The 16481-nt window shown below is 47.9% G+C and overlaps 1 protein-coding gene across 1 annotated transcript; it reads left to right on the top strand.

Moving 5' to 3' along the window:
• Positions 1 to 212: 212 nt before the first annotated feature.
• On the top strand, positions 213 to 7323 carry LOC121445333 (protein sprouty homolog 4). The gene is made up of 2 exons (XM_041647410.1): positions 213 to 331; positions 3067 to 7323. The coding sequence occupies exon 2, from the start codon at positions 3114 to 3116 to the stop codon at positions 4014 to 4016; it is 903 nt and encodes a 300-aa protein (XP_041503344.1). The 5' UTR covers positions 213 to 331; positions 3067 to 3113; the 3' UTR covers positions 4017 to 7323.
• The last annotated feature ends 9158 nt before the right edge of the window (positions 7324 to 16481 follow it).

Here is a 16481-nt window from a genome sequence, read left to right as displayed (position 1 = left end):
CTCCCTTGGCTAGCACCTGCAAGTCTTATCTGTGACACTTTATATTATGCCAATGTAACGATGTTTCCTTTAACCAAAGACCCCAGAAAGGACTGGAAGTTGGGGCTTCTAACTAGACTGGTCGGGTGACTCCAAACTTGCCATTCTTCTAGAGGCAAGGCCTTGGGAACTTCTTGGAACAAATTTATTAGCTGAAAGGTAGTGTTAGAGAGAAGATGCTCTCCAGGATGTGTCTATACGGCCTTGGCCTCAACAGTTCACCTGAAGCTGCCTTGACAAGGGACCATTCTTTGGAAGGCCTGCCGTCTGGTTAAAACAAACTCACTCAGAGGTGAGCTGAACTGCCTGCCCATGGTGGCTCTTTCCTTTAATTGTAGCAATTGGGAAGCTAAGGAATAAGGGCTTCGGTAGTAATAACTAATATATTAAGTAAGCTTCAGGTCAGCCTAAGATGAAATGTGAAATCATGCCTCAAAAAAAAAATTTCTTTTCTTTTTTTTTTTTTTTTTTTGTAAAATAATGTTGTGATTTCACTGAAAAGAACATTGTGGCCCCTGCCACTATGTAGACTTTATCCAAGACAGACAGGGAAATAGTGTAGACAATAGTTTGAATGGGAACTTTCTGGTGACTGACCCTACTCGGAAAGATGTGATGTTTTTTTTTTTAATATTTATTTATTTATTATGTATACAATATTCTGTCTGTGTGTATGCCTGCAGGCCAGAAGAGGGTTCCATTACAGATGGTTGTGAGCCACCATGTGGTTGCTGGGAATTGAACTCAGGACCTTTGGAAGAGCAGGCAATGCTCTTAACCTCTGAGCCATCTCTCCAGCCCAAGATGTGATGTTTTTTGCATTTAGCAGCATAGATGTTGCGCAGACTAATGCTGTGGATATTCTTCTTTCTCTCCCTTTCACGAACCTTCTATTTAGAGCTAGCTGTTTATTTCATGCGGACTAGAAGCAAGCATCCAAGAAAACGCTTCAGCTATTTGTAACCAAACCCTTGTCTCCAAGCCGGGGCAAGCATAGTTGTGAGTCCCATCAGCCTCCTCCCTCCACCACGGCAAACACTTCACCATACAGGGAGCCAAGTGTCACTCTCTGTGATACTGAGATGGACTTAACAGTCCCAGCAAGGGGGTGTAAGCGGAACTAGAAACCTACTTCGCATCCCCTTGGCAACACCTTTGATGCAAGATAAACTTAGTTGAGAGACAGGAGCTGTCATTAGCATCTTGAGAAGGCATTTACAGAAACACCACTCTTAACAGACACTCCTCAGTGTGTGCTGTCTTAATGAGGACTCCTCTGCCCCTGCTCCGTCTTTCCCTCCCCCAGTCCCTTGAAGTTCTTTGTGGAATCTTCCCAGAGTGTATTCTCTTCCTTTGGATTCCAAATTGTCTCCTTTGAACAGAGGTCTTGGCCTTCTGCTGCTATTTCTTTAAATTGATCTCCCGTCCGAATTCCAAACGTAAAGGTCAGCAGGCAAGGAAATGGCACTTCTAATAGAAAACAATGTGCACTTTCTAAATTTGAACCAAGCCGTTTCCGCTCTTTGATTTAAGTGACTTCCTGGGTTTCCGTGTCAGGCGCTGCCGTTGAATCTCTGGCCGGATGCCAACTTAAAATTGCACTCTCTCAGTGAAATTAGAAACTGATCCAGGGTTGCCTTAGCTATTCTAGTAAATAGCATTTAGTCTGAATGTTCGGCTCAGCACTTGGAAATGGGTGATGTGAGTGCCCCTTGAGAGGATTTCCCATGCAAGTTGTCGGGAGCTCACCTACCCAGGGCTTATCTACTGCCGGAGGTTGCTGTTCTTGGAAGCAGGAGTAATAGGTTGATGTCCTGGATGAGCAGGCGTCAGATGCAGCCCTTCTCTTCTTTCTTTATCCAGCTGATGAACTCGGGGGAGCACACAGGAACTGTTGTATTGACCACGTACACAGTCCTCAGTGCCTGGGATGGTTCCTCCAGGACTGGGAAATGCTTACGTAGGACGTCAAAGTGGTTGTATTTTGAGGTAGTGACGAATTATTTAGTGCTTTCTGTGTGCCTGGCTGTGTGCAGGTATCAGGTGTGTGTTTTCTCCCTTAATCCTTGCAAGAACCCCTTTTTACAGCCCCAAAATTAAGGCATAATCCTAATGCTTACTACTACAGAGGTAGGCAAATCTCCATGAGTTCAAAGCCAGCCCAGGACTACACAGTGAGACCCTTCACCTGCCACGATCCCCCCCCCTACCACCACCACACACACACACATACACACACACTCGGGAGTGAGATGGCTCAGTTGGTACAGGTTCACAATACTGGGGACCTATGATCAATCATTTTCACACATGAAGGTGGAAGAAGAGAGAACTGATTGTTCCCTCAGAAGTTTTGTCCCCTGACCTACACATACATTAAAAATAATTTTAAGCTGGGCAGTGGTGGCGCTCGCCTTTAATCCCAGCAGGGCCAGACAGATCTCGGTAAGTTCAAGGCCAGCCTGGTCTACAAGAACTAATTCCAGGACAGGCACCAGAGCTACACAGAGAAACTCTGTCTCAAAAAAAAAAAAACCAATAAATAATTAATAATAATTTTAAAAGAAGTTGTAACTTGTTTACAATCAACGCCATTAGGCCTAAAGTGTTCTGTTGTTTTAAGACAGGCTCTCGCTCTGTAGATCAGGCTAGTCTCAAATTCACAGCTGTCTCCCTGTTTCCATCTTCACAGATTCTGGGATCATAGGCATATGCCACCATGCCTGGCTGACCCACCCTTTACCCCACCCGGTGATGCTGGTAACCAAAGCCAGAACCTGTGAAGCGTGCTAGGAAAGCTGTCTTCCACCAAGTTGTACCTCAGCCTAAGAGATGTTACTTCTACCAGTATTTTTCTCATTATTGACAATTTAAGCCTTGGGAATTACTAGGAAGTTCATTGAAGAAATTTGGTTCCCATTTCATTTTAGACTCCCAAGGCCTGATAGAAGGTTGAGGGGAGAGTATTAACAGGCCATGTATTGATGCTGGGAATCCATTTTCTCTTTTTTCCTTTCTCTCTCTCAGGGCCCCTAGAAGCCTGTCCATTGGTGCAGTCCAGGACCGTCAGCCTCATGGAGCGCCCGGTCCCACAGAGTACTGTCCCTTTGACTCCCAGCTCCGCCATGGTGCAGCCTCTCCTCGACAGCCGAGTGCCCCACAGCCGGCTCCAACACCCACTTACCATCTTACCCATCGACCAGATGAAGACCAGTCACGTGGAGAATGACTACATAGACAACCCTAGCCTGGCCCCCACCTTGGGTCCCAAGCGGACCCGGGGTGGGGTCCCAGAGCTGGCCCCTACACCTGCCCGCTGTGACCAGGATGTCACTCACCACTGGATCTCCTTCAGCGGTCGACCCAGCTCTGTCAGCAGTAGCAGCAGCACCTCCTCAGACCAGAGGCTCCTCGACCATATGGCTCCACCACCAGTAGCTGAGCAGGCTTCACCCAGGGCCGTGCGCCTCCAGCCCAAGGTGGTCCACTGTAAGCCGCTGGACCTCAAGGGCCCAGCAGCTCCGCCAGAGCTAGACAAGCACTTCTTGCTGTGTGAGGCCTGTGGGAAGTGTAAATGCAAGGAATGTGCGGCCCCTCGGACGTTGCCCTCCTGCTGGGTCTGCAACCAGGAGTGCCTGTGCTCGGCCCAGACCCTGGTCAACTATGGTACATGTATGTGCTTGGTGCAGGGCATCTTCTACCACTGCACCAATGAGGATGATGAGGGCTCCTGCGCTGACCATCCCTGCTCCTGCTCCCGCTCCAACTGCTGCGCCCGCTGGTCCTTCATGGGTGCCCTCTCTCTGGTGCTGCCGTGTCTGCTGTGCTACCTGCCGGCCACAGGCTGTGTCAAGCTGGCCCAGCGCGGCTATGACCGTCTGAGACGCCCTGGTTGCCGCTGCAAGCACACGAACAGCGTCATCTGCAAGGCAGCCAGTGGCGACACCAAGGTCAGCAGGTCTGACAAGCCTTTCTGACACTTTGGATGAAAACTCGGCACTGCCCTTGGAAACATGGTCCCTCCTGCCAGTCTCCTGAGGCTGACCGTACTCATCTGTCCTCTCCTAAACTCTAGATTGAGAACAAACAGGCAGAGACCACTACCACCCAGCCTGGAGTCCCCAGAAGGATGAAGATGTACTCTGGGGTTTTCGTGTTCTTGAAACTTTCATGTCAAGCAACAGTGACAGCATCGGGGTGTGGTGGTTTGGGATGTGATTTCTTCCCATTTCAGAAGATGTGGACACAATCTGGAAGTTTGGCCCCTTGATGGCCTTCCCAGCCCCTCAGTCTCTCCCTTCCACTTTGTCATTGTCTCTGGCTCCTGCTGGAGCCTCCTAGCTGGGAGGAACAGCTCACGGAAAGTGGGATTCCTCAAGGAAGACCCTCAGAGCCTTGACTTCTACCTTTCCTTCCTCTGTCCGTGCCTGTCGGCCTTGGCCTCTTGGGAAGGTGCACCGTAGCAATTCCTGCTGTATGTACTTGACAGTTGAGAACAGAATCACCCTGGAGCAGCAGGAGCCGCTGGGCAGTGTGTTCCTCCTAGCTTCAGTCACTAACTTGGGGGTGTCCACTCATCACACCGTCCTCTGCTTCTTAACTGAGTCACAGACTGGCCTGCCTGCTCTGTGTCCCGAGCTCTCTCTACTCAGATTCTTTGCAGAAACTCACTGAGTTAAGAGGGCCCTGGGTGACGCAAGTGAGACCAAATATCATTTTGCCAATGAGTCTGAGGCTGTGGTCTCTGGATCCAGTCACGATGTTTTTATATGTTTAATTAAACTAGATGCTAATGGTGTTTAAACAATAATAATACAACAACTTGCTTCTTTTTGGGCCACCCCCAGGAAGGGCTGATTTAAAATCTGGGGGCAAACAACCTCAAGGAGCATAATTCCCCTGCCCGTCAGGAATGGCAGAGAAGAGGCCGCACCTCCCATTGGCAGAATGACAGTTGAGCCGAGCTGGGTTTGGGTTTTCTTCTGATTCTGCTGCTTGCTGTCATAGCCTTTGTGTATAGTGATGTGTCTGTCTTTAATGTAAATAGAGAGAGGATGAACAGAGTCTATTTTAGTGTTAGGAGGCCCTGGTGGGGAAGTCAGAGGAGCCCAGAGTGGGTGGGGAGCAGTTCTCTGGAGGGGGCGACTGGATTTGAGCCCCACTTTTGTGCGCAGCACAACCCCCACCCCTCCCGACAGCCCCCAAAGACGTAGCAACTCTTTCTCTCACGGTGCTAAAGGACCCAGAAAGTGCAGCACGTCCAGTGGGTAGGTACTTGTTGCATGCAAAAAGCTATAGTGTCTCTGGTCCTTGCCCCCAGTCTTTGTGTGGGGTTTTTGCTTTGTGTGGTATTTTGTCCCTGTCCCTGCCTCTTGATGATGTGAGAAATGGCCTGGGTCAGAAGAGATGCCCCAGGTGAAATTGGGAAAGCATTAGGCAGAAATCGTGTGTGGCATCTCTGGCTCTTCCATGTGGGACCAGAGCTGCCCCCAGGAAGGAGGCGAGCAGGCAGGTAGCTATGAGTGGCTTGTACCTAATGCTCTTTCTCAAGGATTCACCCCCACCCCTACCTTGGAAACTAGTAGTAACACCTTATGATTTAGAATAAGTTAACTGTAACCATAGGTATTTATTGGTTGGAAAAAGGGAGGGTTTTATTTTCAGCTTTATTTATGTAACATTTACTGGCTTGTAAAAGGCAAGTATAAAATATTGCATCTTCATTCTCTATGGCTAACCCGTATAGCTGCCCTTGCCACAGTTGCTTGCAGTGTTCTTGCACAGACCGGAAGGAAAGATAGAAACACATTCAGCCAACCACTTAACACTAATTGAATGTATTAGAAGCTTACTGAAGGGGCTGTGGATGTTTTCCTCAGATGAGGTATGTGGAGGGAAGCCCCCAAAATGGTAGCATACACGAGCACCCTTCCTGAAAAACTTGGGAGCTTTGTCCAGGGTCCCTCCCCCCAATCTGTGTCCACAGGATAGCTAACCCAGTGGCAAGTTGCACTTTGGTGATCTTGGTCTGTACACCTCTTGTGGACAGTTGAGTTACACACCGTGTATACACACATGCACGTGTTACACTTACATACATACTGATGCTCTACCACACAGACCCTGTTTCCTGGCAACCCCTCTCCAGCCCTTACTTTGTGTACATAGCTGTAAACACGGATTTTTATGGGTTTTGGTTTGCCTTTTTATTTCCACACCCCCATCTTGTTTGGGCTTGTGAAGGATGTCTACAAAACTCCCCCTCCCCCCAGGAGTTTGCCTTGGGGCCCACTTGCTTGGTGGTAAAGGGAAGGGGTGAGGGGAACAGCCTTGATTTCCTCAGCTCTGTTGTTTTTTAGTTTTTGTTTCGTTTCTCTGCAAACACCTACAAGCGGGAAAGAACACAGAACAGAAAAGTGGTAGTGTAGCTGTAGAGTCCCCACCCCTTCCCAGGAGTACAGGCTCTTGCAAACACTAAACATTTCTGTAGCTGCTTCAGCCTGGTGACTTGCTGTCATTAGCAGGTTGTTTGGCTGGGTCCTAGCTCTTCAAAAGTTCTAGCTGGTTCCCATTTCTAGACTTGGGATTGGGTGGCAGTTGAGGATGGCATGTAAGATATTTCCTAAGAAGTACCTTGGCTATTTGGTTTGTGCATTGTGGGGAAAGAACAGTCCTCAGTGTTTGCCTTGGGTACTTCACAGACACAGGAGGTGGGTTTGTTGAGGTCGGGCAGGCTGCATTGGTGGGGCCCACCTGGATCACAACCCCAAAGGAGCAACACATGCAAACTTGGTCTGGGCTGAAACCCAGGTCATCACTTTGAAGCAGCCTGGTCTCCAGAAATGTCTGAGGTGTGTGGGCAGCACAGATTTGCACTGTACAACTTACTAGACCATCTGAGGCATCCCCAGCCTCCCGGTTCTTGCCTTCGAGTAGGTCACGTCCATCCTGCGTTTCCGTTTCTGCTGTAGGTAACTCTGCCGCTTGCGTTCTCTTGCTGTCCCGTGGCTGCTTTCACGTCTGCAGCAGTAGAGCTGCTCCCCATTGCCCACTCCACCACATTCCTGTTTCATTTCCCCCCTCACTGTAGCCCCTTTCACCCCACCACAAAAGTTACCACAGAAGGTTTCCTTTGTAAAAAATATTTATTTTGAAGCTCTATTTTAATAGTATTTATTTTAGAAAGTCTACTATTGTAAGAGTTCTTCTGTTTGTGAAGAAAAAACAAGTTACAAACTGAATGTACTGATCTAGAAGATATCTATAAATATATATTGTTAAATATACACGTGATGGCCATTCTCTTGTGTCGTCTTCCATTGCCTGACGTCCTCCCTCGGCAGAAGCTCCTACACGCCACCCGAACACGTGCACACAATGGGCTGGGTGTCTACACTGGGGCGACCCTCACCTACCTCCAAGGTCATCTAGAAGCCACCGAAGAATGCAGCACTGCTAGTGAAGCTGCCGGATGCCGCGTGCTGGAAAAATCTTTCCTGGGTCACCTGTTGTCAGGTTTGGGTTTTCTTCCTATATCTTGAGATAGTCAAGATAACCCATTAGCCCAGGTTAGCATTGAAAGTGTGTGATTAGGCCAGGTAGTGGAGGCAGAGGCAATCTGAGTTCCAGGACAGCCAGGGCTACACAGAAAAACCCTGCCTTATAATACCCCCCCCCCCCAAAAAAAAGTCATCATGCCTGGCCGTTGTGTGTCAGTAATATAAACGGATAAGAAGTTTGAGAACTAGGAAAAGCTAGGGGTGTGGGGGGGACCAAATTTTGGTCCCAGTGCTGGACTGAGACCTCAAGGTCTTTTGACTTCTAAGGCCTCCTGTCCACAGAATGGCTTGTCTTTGTCCTTTGGTGCCTTGTCACACTTGGATCTGCCTGTCTCTGCCTCCTGAGTGCTGGGACCTAAGGCATGTCACCATTCCTGGCCTTGGTGTTTTTTCTTGGTCACAATGATGACATTTAGGATTCTTGGTAAAATCCAATCCTGTTCCTCATTGAGGCTTTGGAACGTATGTCAAGGATCCCCTAGTCATTGCCCAAAGAACACAAAACACATTCTACAGTGTAACCCTATCTACAGTAGGACTTGAATAAAGATAATCTCAAATTCTGTTTCCTAACCATGTGACCTGTCTCACCTCTACAGAAGTAACCCTCTGGTTCCCAGTAGTGTCTCAAGTCTTGACTCCTCAGAGTCCCTCATAATTGGTTGGTTGGTTTTATGTTGGGTCGGGTTTTAGAAGTTAATAACAAAGACACCAATTGAAGTTACATTCTTAAAGGCCTACCCACCCAAATGGCCTTTGGGGAAAGGTGAAGCTGAGAGTCTCCAGAAGAGAATTCTACGACTGCTAGACTATCCTCCATCTGGCTTTGGCCCTCCTTAGTTCCCAGTTACAAATGGCTTTGGGGTGACCCCAGTGGTGATTCGCTGCATTACTTTTTGCCTGATACTATTGGCTTCGGGATGCAGAAATGGGTGTTAGGTGGAATTGCTACTCATACAGAAAGTAAAAATTAAATTGAAGCCTCTGCAGCTGTACTTGGGGAAGCACTGCATGGAGGAGCTGGAAAGTGTCCCAGTGACCAAATATAAAAGTTGAATCAACCCACTTCCCGTCTGTAACCACACAGTACTCTTCGAAGAAGGAATGGGCTGGGCCTTGGTGCTAGCATATTTGCCTGGCATGTGGAAGGTCCTGAGATCACTTTCCAGCACTGCCCCCTCCCAAAGGGCGTGGCTTGGTGAGGGCATCTCTGACCCATTAGAATATATCCCTGTACCCCTGCAGCCTGGTACCCTGGTCCAGAGCCCCCAGTATACAGAGCTCTTAAGCCGTCTACCTAGCCTAGGTAATTCACAGCTTGAAGTGAATTTAGCTTCCCAAAACATGAACCCCCAAGAAAGACCCAGGCAGCCTGCCCCACACTGGAGGTGCTGCCAGATAAAAGCCGGGAGGACATTTTTAAGAGACTTGAAGTTTATTCATCGGAACTTTAATAAAACAATATGTCCAAGGCCCGAGGCAGGTATAATTTTCATAATTTATGGGTCTCTGAGACAGGAAGAGAGCTCAGGGTTTTATTGTGTTTCGCACGATAAATGGCATTCCAATTGTCTGCCCGGTGTTCTTTAAGGCCTCTTGTCTGGCGGCAGTGCAGCCTGCTGGAGCCCACCTGGGCCCGGAGGCCAGAGGCAAGGGCTAATTATGGATGCATCTGGATGCATTAAGCAGGAGATGACTGAAAAACTCCCTGGGCTCTACTTCCTGTGCCCACACGTGTGCTAACAGTAACTGCTACAAGCTTGGAGCCTCACTCCTCTCTCCTCCCGGCCTGCTCCTCCCCCCCCCCCCCCCCCCGCCCTGCCCTGCCCCCCCCCCCCACATCCCCTCTGCTGGCTGGACCTGGAGATTCGCAGGAGGTGACTGAGGACTCTGTGCCAGCCACACAGCAAAGGGTGAGATCCCGATTGGAGCTGCTGTAGACTGGATGCTGCTAAGGAGCATCAGGTAAGGACAGGCCCCTGATGAAATAGTGCAGAGAGCATCACTGGGGAGCATAGATGGGACGTTGTTGTTTACAGTCTTGAAACAAAGTTATAATTGGCCTCACTTTTGACAGAAAATCAAGGTTCAGATGGGTAGATTTACCGATGCACCCTCAACCCACCACTGAGAAGTGGCAGACGGGACATTTTTAACCGAGAAGGTCTTCCAAAGTCAGTGCACTAGATGTTAAAGTCTTTTCAAAGTTTTAGACCCTGTCTAGAGAGCACTGCCTTTGGGGGTTCTTTCCTTTGTCCTCAGAGGCTCCTCGTCACCGGTCCTTCCATGACAATTTGTAGTGCGGGCTGTTCTAACCAGGATCACTGTCCACGAGACAGGATTTGAACCCAAGTCGCAACCACTGAGCCCAGCAGCCCCCATTAAAGCTGGAGCGCTGGCTCAGCAGAAGAGTGCTTGGTTTTGCAGAGGACCTGAGTTTGGTTCCCAGCCCCACATGGCTGCTCATAGCTTCCAGGAGAACCGACGCCCTCTGCTGGCACTAGGTATGAACCTAGATAGATGCACGCAGAACACACATACACAAAAAATTAGAAATAAACAACACTATTAAGAACCCATCAATAAGCCAGTTCTGAGAACGAAACTAGTCACACAGCACTGCTCTTTACCCTTTCAGCATCGGCAGCCCCCTCCCAGCACCTGCTAGGCTGCTGCAGTGGCCATTTTCCAAGCACCACACCTCAGGGTGACTAAAGCCCTCTGCTTCCATCTAATGGAAGGGCCAGTACCCAGAGTGGATATGGTCAGGGTCTTGGGAGTCTGAGAAATGGCTGCCTTGCATGGTAAGGACTAGGAACTTACTGATCTACCTGGCAGGGACTAAGTAGTTCAACCATGACCATGTACACTCTGGGAAGGCAAAGAAGCGAGTAATTGCTCAGCCTACAAAACTGAATGCCTTAGTAGTCCCATCCCGATGTTGAAGAAGTCTCAGAAGCTGGATTCTGGTGGTAGCGGAGGATGGAAGAGCCTGGCGGCGGCGGCATTAATAGATACACTTGTGAAGGAGTGAAAGCAGGCAAGCCATGTAATCTTTTTCCATGGCACTTTTTTTTTTGTTGTTTGTTTTTTTTTTTTTGTTTTAAATCTGGGCCACCTGTTTAGAAGGTGGGTCTTGGTTCCTCAGTAATTGTTTCTGGAAACACCCTCGCAGACATGCACAGGGCTGTATCTCCCTGTGTTTACAGATCTCAAGTCGACAGTCAAGAGGAACTGTCCAAGCTGGAGACGTGGCTCTGCTGTTAAGAGCACAGGGACTCAAGATCAATTCCCAGTACCCTCATGATGGGCAACTCCAGTCCAGGAGGATCCAAACCCTCTTCAGGCCTAAGGACCAGTTGTGCATATGCACCTGCTGCACAGGCATGCACACAGACAATAGATAAATAATGTAAATAGATAATAGATAATGTATTTATGTACATGAATGCTTGGTACCTGTGGAAGCCAGAGGACATTAGTTTCATTGGAACTGGAATTGTAGGTGGTTATGAGTCACTATGCAGCACCTTATTTTTAATTTATTCTATACCTTCACCATCCCCTCTCTCTGCTTTCCAGACCACACACAAGCCTCATCTAGACCACACCCCTTTTCCTTATGCATGCCTTGCTGCAGGAAACCTGTGACAAAAACCAGGAGCAGTTGGCCCCCTATGTGTGTGTGTATTGGATACACACTGTCAGGATGTTACTGAGGGGCACAGGAAGACTTGCCAGATGGTATGTGAATTAGCACAAGATCCTAGATGGATGGTGTGGAATTCACCTTAAAGATACCCAAGAAAATCAACAGGAGGAAGCAGAAAGGACTGCTGTCCTTACAGACCACAGGTTTGCCTGGGTTGTATAACTTAAGGCTCTCACTCAATAGTGACCATTACCTTTTTGTCCAGGCTTTCCCTTTTTCCCTCTTTAAATCTTACATTTCCCTCTCCTCTTGAGTGTGGGCCACTGAGTGACTACCACCTGTTGTGGAATAATCTTTTGGCACACTGTGAAGATTTGTCACTAGGATTGGTTTAATAAAAAGCAAAATGGTCAATCGCTAGGCAGAATTTTCAGGGCAGAGAGGAGGTTGAGAAGAAGGGCAGAGATGCAGAGAGTCACCAGCCAGAGACAGAGGAAGCAGAAAAGCAGGACGGACCTACATAAATGAGATGAGCAAGCCTCAGGGCAGTATATAGATAAATAGAAATATAAGTTATGCCTGGCGTTGGTGGTGTACACATTTAATCCCAGCAAGAGACAGGTGGATCTTTGTGAGTTCGAGGCCAGCCTGGTCTACAAGAGCTAGTTCCAGGACAGTCTTCAAAGCTACAGAGAAACCCTGTCTCAAAAACAAACAAAATAAGAAAGAAAGAAATTTAAGTTACAAGAGCTAACTGAAAATAAGCCTAAGCTATCGGCCAAGATTTCATAATAAGTTCCCTTGTCGTTTTTGTGAGCTGGCGGTCCAAAGAAAACTCAGCTCACACCCTCTCACAGAATAATAAAGGGGGTCTGGGTGGGGAAGGACCAGCCAGTTCCCTGTGGAGCCACTTCACAAGTACAGCCTTAGCCAAGTGACAGAGGTCCACCCTCAAAACCTAGCACAAGGACACTTCACCGCTGGTGTTCTTCCCCCAAGCTCATAACCTTGGTCTAATAATTAGAAAACAGCAAATAAACGTAAACACTGGAGCATAGCCTAAAAAACACCTTCCCACTGCTGCTTGGGTGTCATGGTTCTGAAAAGCAAGGAAAGACAGAAGTCAGGGAGTGGGGAGCCATGGCAGCGCTGTGTAAAATAGTGTCCTGACCAGACCCGGGAACTGGGAGGAGCCTCTGATGAGAAGATGGTGAAAGTGGAATAGAATGAGTCCCATGTACAGTTAGTTTCCTGTTTCAATACTGTGCTGTGGTTACTAGGGAAGGGGTAAATAAATAGGGGGTTTCCTTACTTTCTCTTGCAAATTTTTAAAATCTAAACTTATTTCAAAATATAGGCTGGGGCGATAGCTTATCTCTTAAAAGCACTGACTGCTCCACCAAAGAACCTGGGTTGAAGTCTCAGCACCCACATATCAGCACACAACAGGGTGTTAACTCCAGTTCCAGGGGACCTGTCACCCTCTTCTGGCCTCTATGCATACACTTGGTGCATAGACAGACATGCAGGCACAACAGCCATCGCATACATAAGACAAAAATAAAAAATAAATTCTAAGCCTTAGAAAATTTGTAAAATAAAAAGGAGTTTTAGAATAAAACAGCAAAACTTTTGAGCTTCGTTGAACTTAATGTGAATGACAGGTTCTTTACCAATGTCCCTAAGACACTATACTATGCTATCCACCCTTTGCTGCCTGGCTATGCCCTTCCAGCCTACCAGGGTGCTCCCTGCCTTGGCCTGACACCTACTCTGGCTCCCCTCCTCTCTTTGCCTTCCTCCGTGGCATTTCTGAGCTGCCTTTGTCCTCTTGTCCCACAGCTCTCACCTAGGTGTCCTCCCCAAGCCTGGGCCTTTTTCGGTGCTCATGTAATTACATGTGTTCAGTGTTGTTCCTAATTTCTGACTGGCTTTCTTGTCTGTGGGTTAGAGGGTAAAGACGTTACACGGGGAAGAAAACACAGACACGCGGAGGTCCCACGTGGGTGCACTTTTAATGGGGGAGGGGTAATAACGGGCAGGTAAAGGTGTGCTGACACAACAGGAGAGGCGGGAAACAGAGGAAAAGGGGCGGGGTCGTAGTGACCCTCGCTTTTTAATGAGGAATGCAAAGGCTTCTGGGAAATGTGTCCGTGGTCCAGAGGAACACTGGGAGCTGTAGTTCCGCAAAGGAACAACATTCAGTATTTACTATCTTCCTCTCTCCAAGGGAGGTTTTATACACTGCCTTGTCTGCAGGCTATATGTTTTTCTGACTCCTTAGTTACCTCCAATTTCTCTCTCTCTCTCTCTCTCTCTCTCCCTCTCCCTCTCTCATCTGACAGCTTTCCTCCCTGACTAAATCCCCCTTTTCAACAAGTCTATCTCCAATTTTCATGTCTGCCTTCTGTGTGTGACCCAGAGTTCAATTAGAGTTTCTTACCCGGCCATGGGTAGTTGGTTATCAGTGGCTAATCCACTGAGGAAAATGAAACCACCCCCAACAACCATTGACTGTGAACAGTCCCTTGAGGAGTGGGGCTTCCACATTTTCCCTCTCCTGACTACCTGGTCAAACAACTTAGCTGGCATCCATTTCCAGTTTTCGTTTGTTACACAAGATCGTTCCAGTCACTGGGCACCAGATTGGGGTACAACTAAGCCATGATTCGCAGGTCCAGAGCCGCGAGACTGGAAGAGTCTAACGAATTCCCCCATTGGCCCTGTGTTCCTTGATAGTGATTGGCTCAAAACAGACAGGTGACCTAGCACTGGCCAATGGGGTGGGAGAGGAAATCTACCTGCGAATTTGGGCCAAATGTTCTACCACAGAGCCTTATAAGCCCAGTGCAAAGTTTCATCACCTTGAGACACAGGAGACGAAATAAACAGGTAGCACTGTGTTCTTGTAACAATAAGACCGTAATCTTCTTAATACCATGAACAAGCTGGTGTGAAACTAGAAGCAAAATGGATGACCAAAAAAAAAAAAAGGAAGAATCTCAGGGCTTTAAACAAAACACAGTAAGAAGTTAGCTAGTCCATTAGTCATTAAACCTAGTGCCTTCTAGTGATACAAAGGAAGAAATATTTTGTGTCTATTAAGCCATTTTGAGCTGGATGTTTGTCACTGGGAACCAAAGTCACTCTAGCTGATACAACTGGTATGCTCTCGAGCATGACGGTGATGCACAACTTCATCCCAGCACTCGGGAGGCAGAGACAGGCGAATCTGTGAGTTTGAGGCGAGCTTGGTCTATTTAGCGAGTGTGAGTGTGTGAGCAAGCCGGGGTGCACGCGTGGTCAAGAGAGCGGCTATGAGATCCAGTTCTCTCCCTCCACCACGTGGGTCCCCAAGGGCTTGGCAAAAAGTGCCTCTCGGAAAAGCGGTCTTACTTACCCACAATCTCTATTTCTTTACGAAGCCTAGGTTTAGAAATAGCCTAGGGATGGTAAGCGTCTTTTAAAAATTACTTATAGGGGTTGGAGAGATGGCTCAGTGGTTAAGAGCACTGGCTGCTCTTCCAGAGGACCTGGGTTCAAGTCCCAGCCCCACATGGCAGCTCACAACTGTCTGTCGCTCCAGTTCCACGGGATTGAACCCCCCCTACACAGACATACATGCAGGCAAAACACCAATGTACATAAAATAAAAATAAATAATTAAAATAAACAAACAAATAAATAAAAATTGCTTATAATCACAGAATTTTGAAAGTAAATCTCTACCATGTATTGAATTCAGGGTCAGGCAGGGGTCCATAACACCCTGTCTCAAAAACAAACTAAAAGACAGTTACTATTCCATCAAGCACTATCTATTACACGTGTACAACCTGTTATATACGTCGATCATACAAAAAAGAATTCGCCCAGCTCTCATCTCGGCTGAGTAAGGAACCCCCGTTGTCATTTTCACCTCTCTCTGAGCGCCTCCCTGCAGGTGTGACTGAAGTGGGTCGGTGACTGTACCTGGAGCCCTGTCCGCCTCCAGACAAGTGTCACAACATCCTCCACGGGCAGTCCTTATTTGCACCGTCAAGTCTAAGGAATGGAGGCGGGAGGCTTGGGGGCTTGGCTAACTGCGTTAGTCAAACCATTCTCTTCCTTGAACATAACCCCATTTTCCTCACAGGTGGAGTGGGAAGGACAAAGAGCGACACTCCCCAAACCTTCCAAAGTAGATCACGGGGAATGTTGTTTTGTAAAATCAGAATTTTATTTTCTTTGTAATTCCAGGAAGAACCAGGGTTGGTGGGGGGGGGGGAGTTCAGAGCTTAAATAGATCTCAAATTAGAAACAGTCTGTCCCCTCCCCAGCTACACAGCCCAACAAATCTCTCTCTTGTGGACTTTCAGACTGGAGCCCTGCCAAAAATGTGAGCAAGAATTCAACCCATTGTTACTTTAAATATCCTGTGTCACAGGCCATCTAGGAAGGGCTAAGTATGGGAATTTTCCCTCTGAGGTCTGGGATAGAGATATAAATAACTCATTTGTTAGATTTAGTCTTCATCCTGCCTCCCATAGCTTCGGTGGCTTGAATAAGATAGCCTGGAAAATAATGGCCCCCTGAAGCTTGGTGGGGAGGCCAGGGGCTCCTTGTATCAGGAGTGTTTCTTGCTCTCTAAGACACCTTCTTGCCAGCTGAGAGTCCTAAGCTCACCCCAAACTTCTCTTGCAAGTTTAGTCTGGCTCAGGCAATATGCTATCGACCTTCAAACTTTAGAACAAGTTGAGTTTTTTTTTCTATTCTTTCCTTTCCTTCCTCCTTTCTTTTTTTTTTTTTTTTTTTTTTTTCGAGACAGGGTTTCTCTGTGGTTTTGGAGCCTGTCCTGGGACTAGCTCTTGTAAACCAGGCTGGTCTCGAACTCACAGAGATCCGCCTGCCTCTGCCTCCCAAATGCTGGGATTAAAGGCATGCGCCACCACCGCCTGGCTCCTCCTTTTTTTTTTTTTTTTTTTTTTTGGTTTTTCGAGACAGGGTTTCTCTGTGGCTTTGGAGCCTGTCCTGGAATTAGCTCTGTAGACCAGGCTGGCCTCGAACTCACAGAGATCCGCCTACCTCTGCCTCCCGAGTGCTGGGATTAAAGGCGTGCGCCACCACCGCCCGGCTCCTCCTTTCTTTTAAAAATCTTTCTTGTTTATTTATTTTAAAACACAGTCTCACGTAGCAATGGCCAACCTTGAACCTCTGATCCTCCTGCCTCTACCTGGTGAGGGCTGGGAGTC

The sequence above is a fragment of the Microtus oregoni genome, unplaced genomic scaffold, assembly GCF_018167655.1.
Source record: "Microtus oregoni isolate MIOR12 unplaced genomic scaffold, Mior012 000176F_000, whole genome shotgun sequence".
Taxonomy (NCBI): domain Eukaryota; kingdom Metazoa; phylum Chordata; class Mammalia; order Rodentia; family Cricetidae; genus Microtus; species Microtus oregoni.
The sequence above is the reverse complement of the archived record's forward strand: the minus strand, read 5'-3'. Positions and strand labels throughout refer to the sequence as shown.

What these genes read in the sequence shown, in the direction of transcription:
- LOC121445333 (XM_041647410.1), top strand. Translation starts at nt 3,114, where the DNA reads ATGGAGCGCCCGGTCCCACAGAGTACTGTCCCTTTGACTCCCAGCTCC.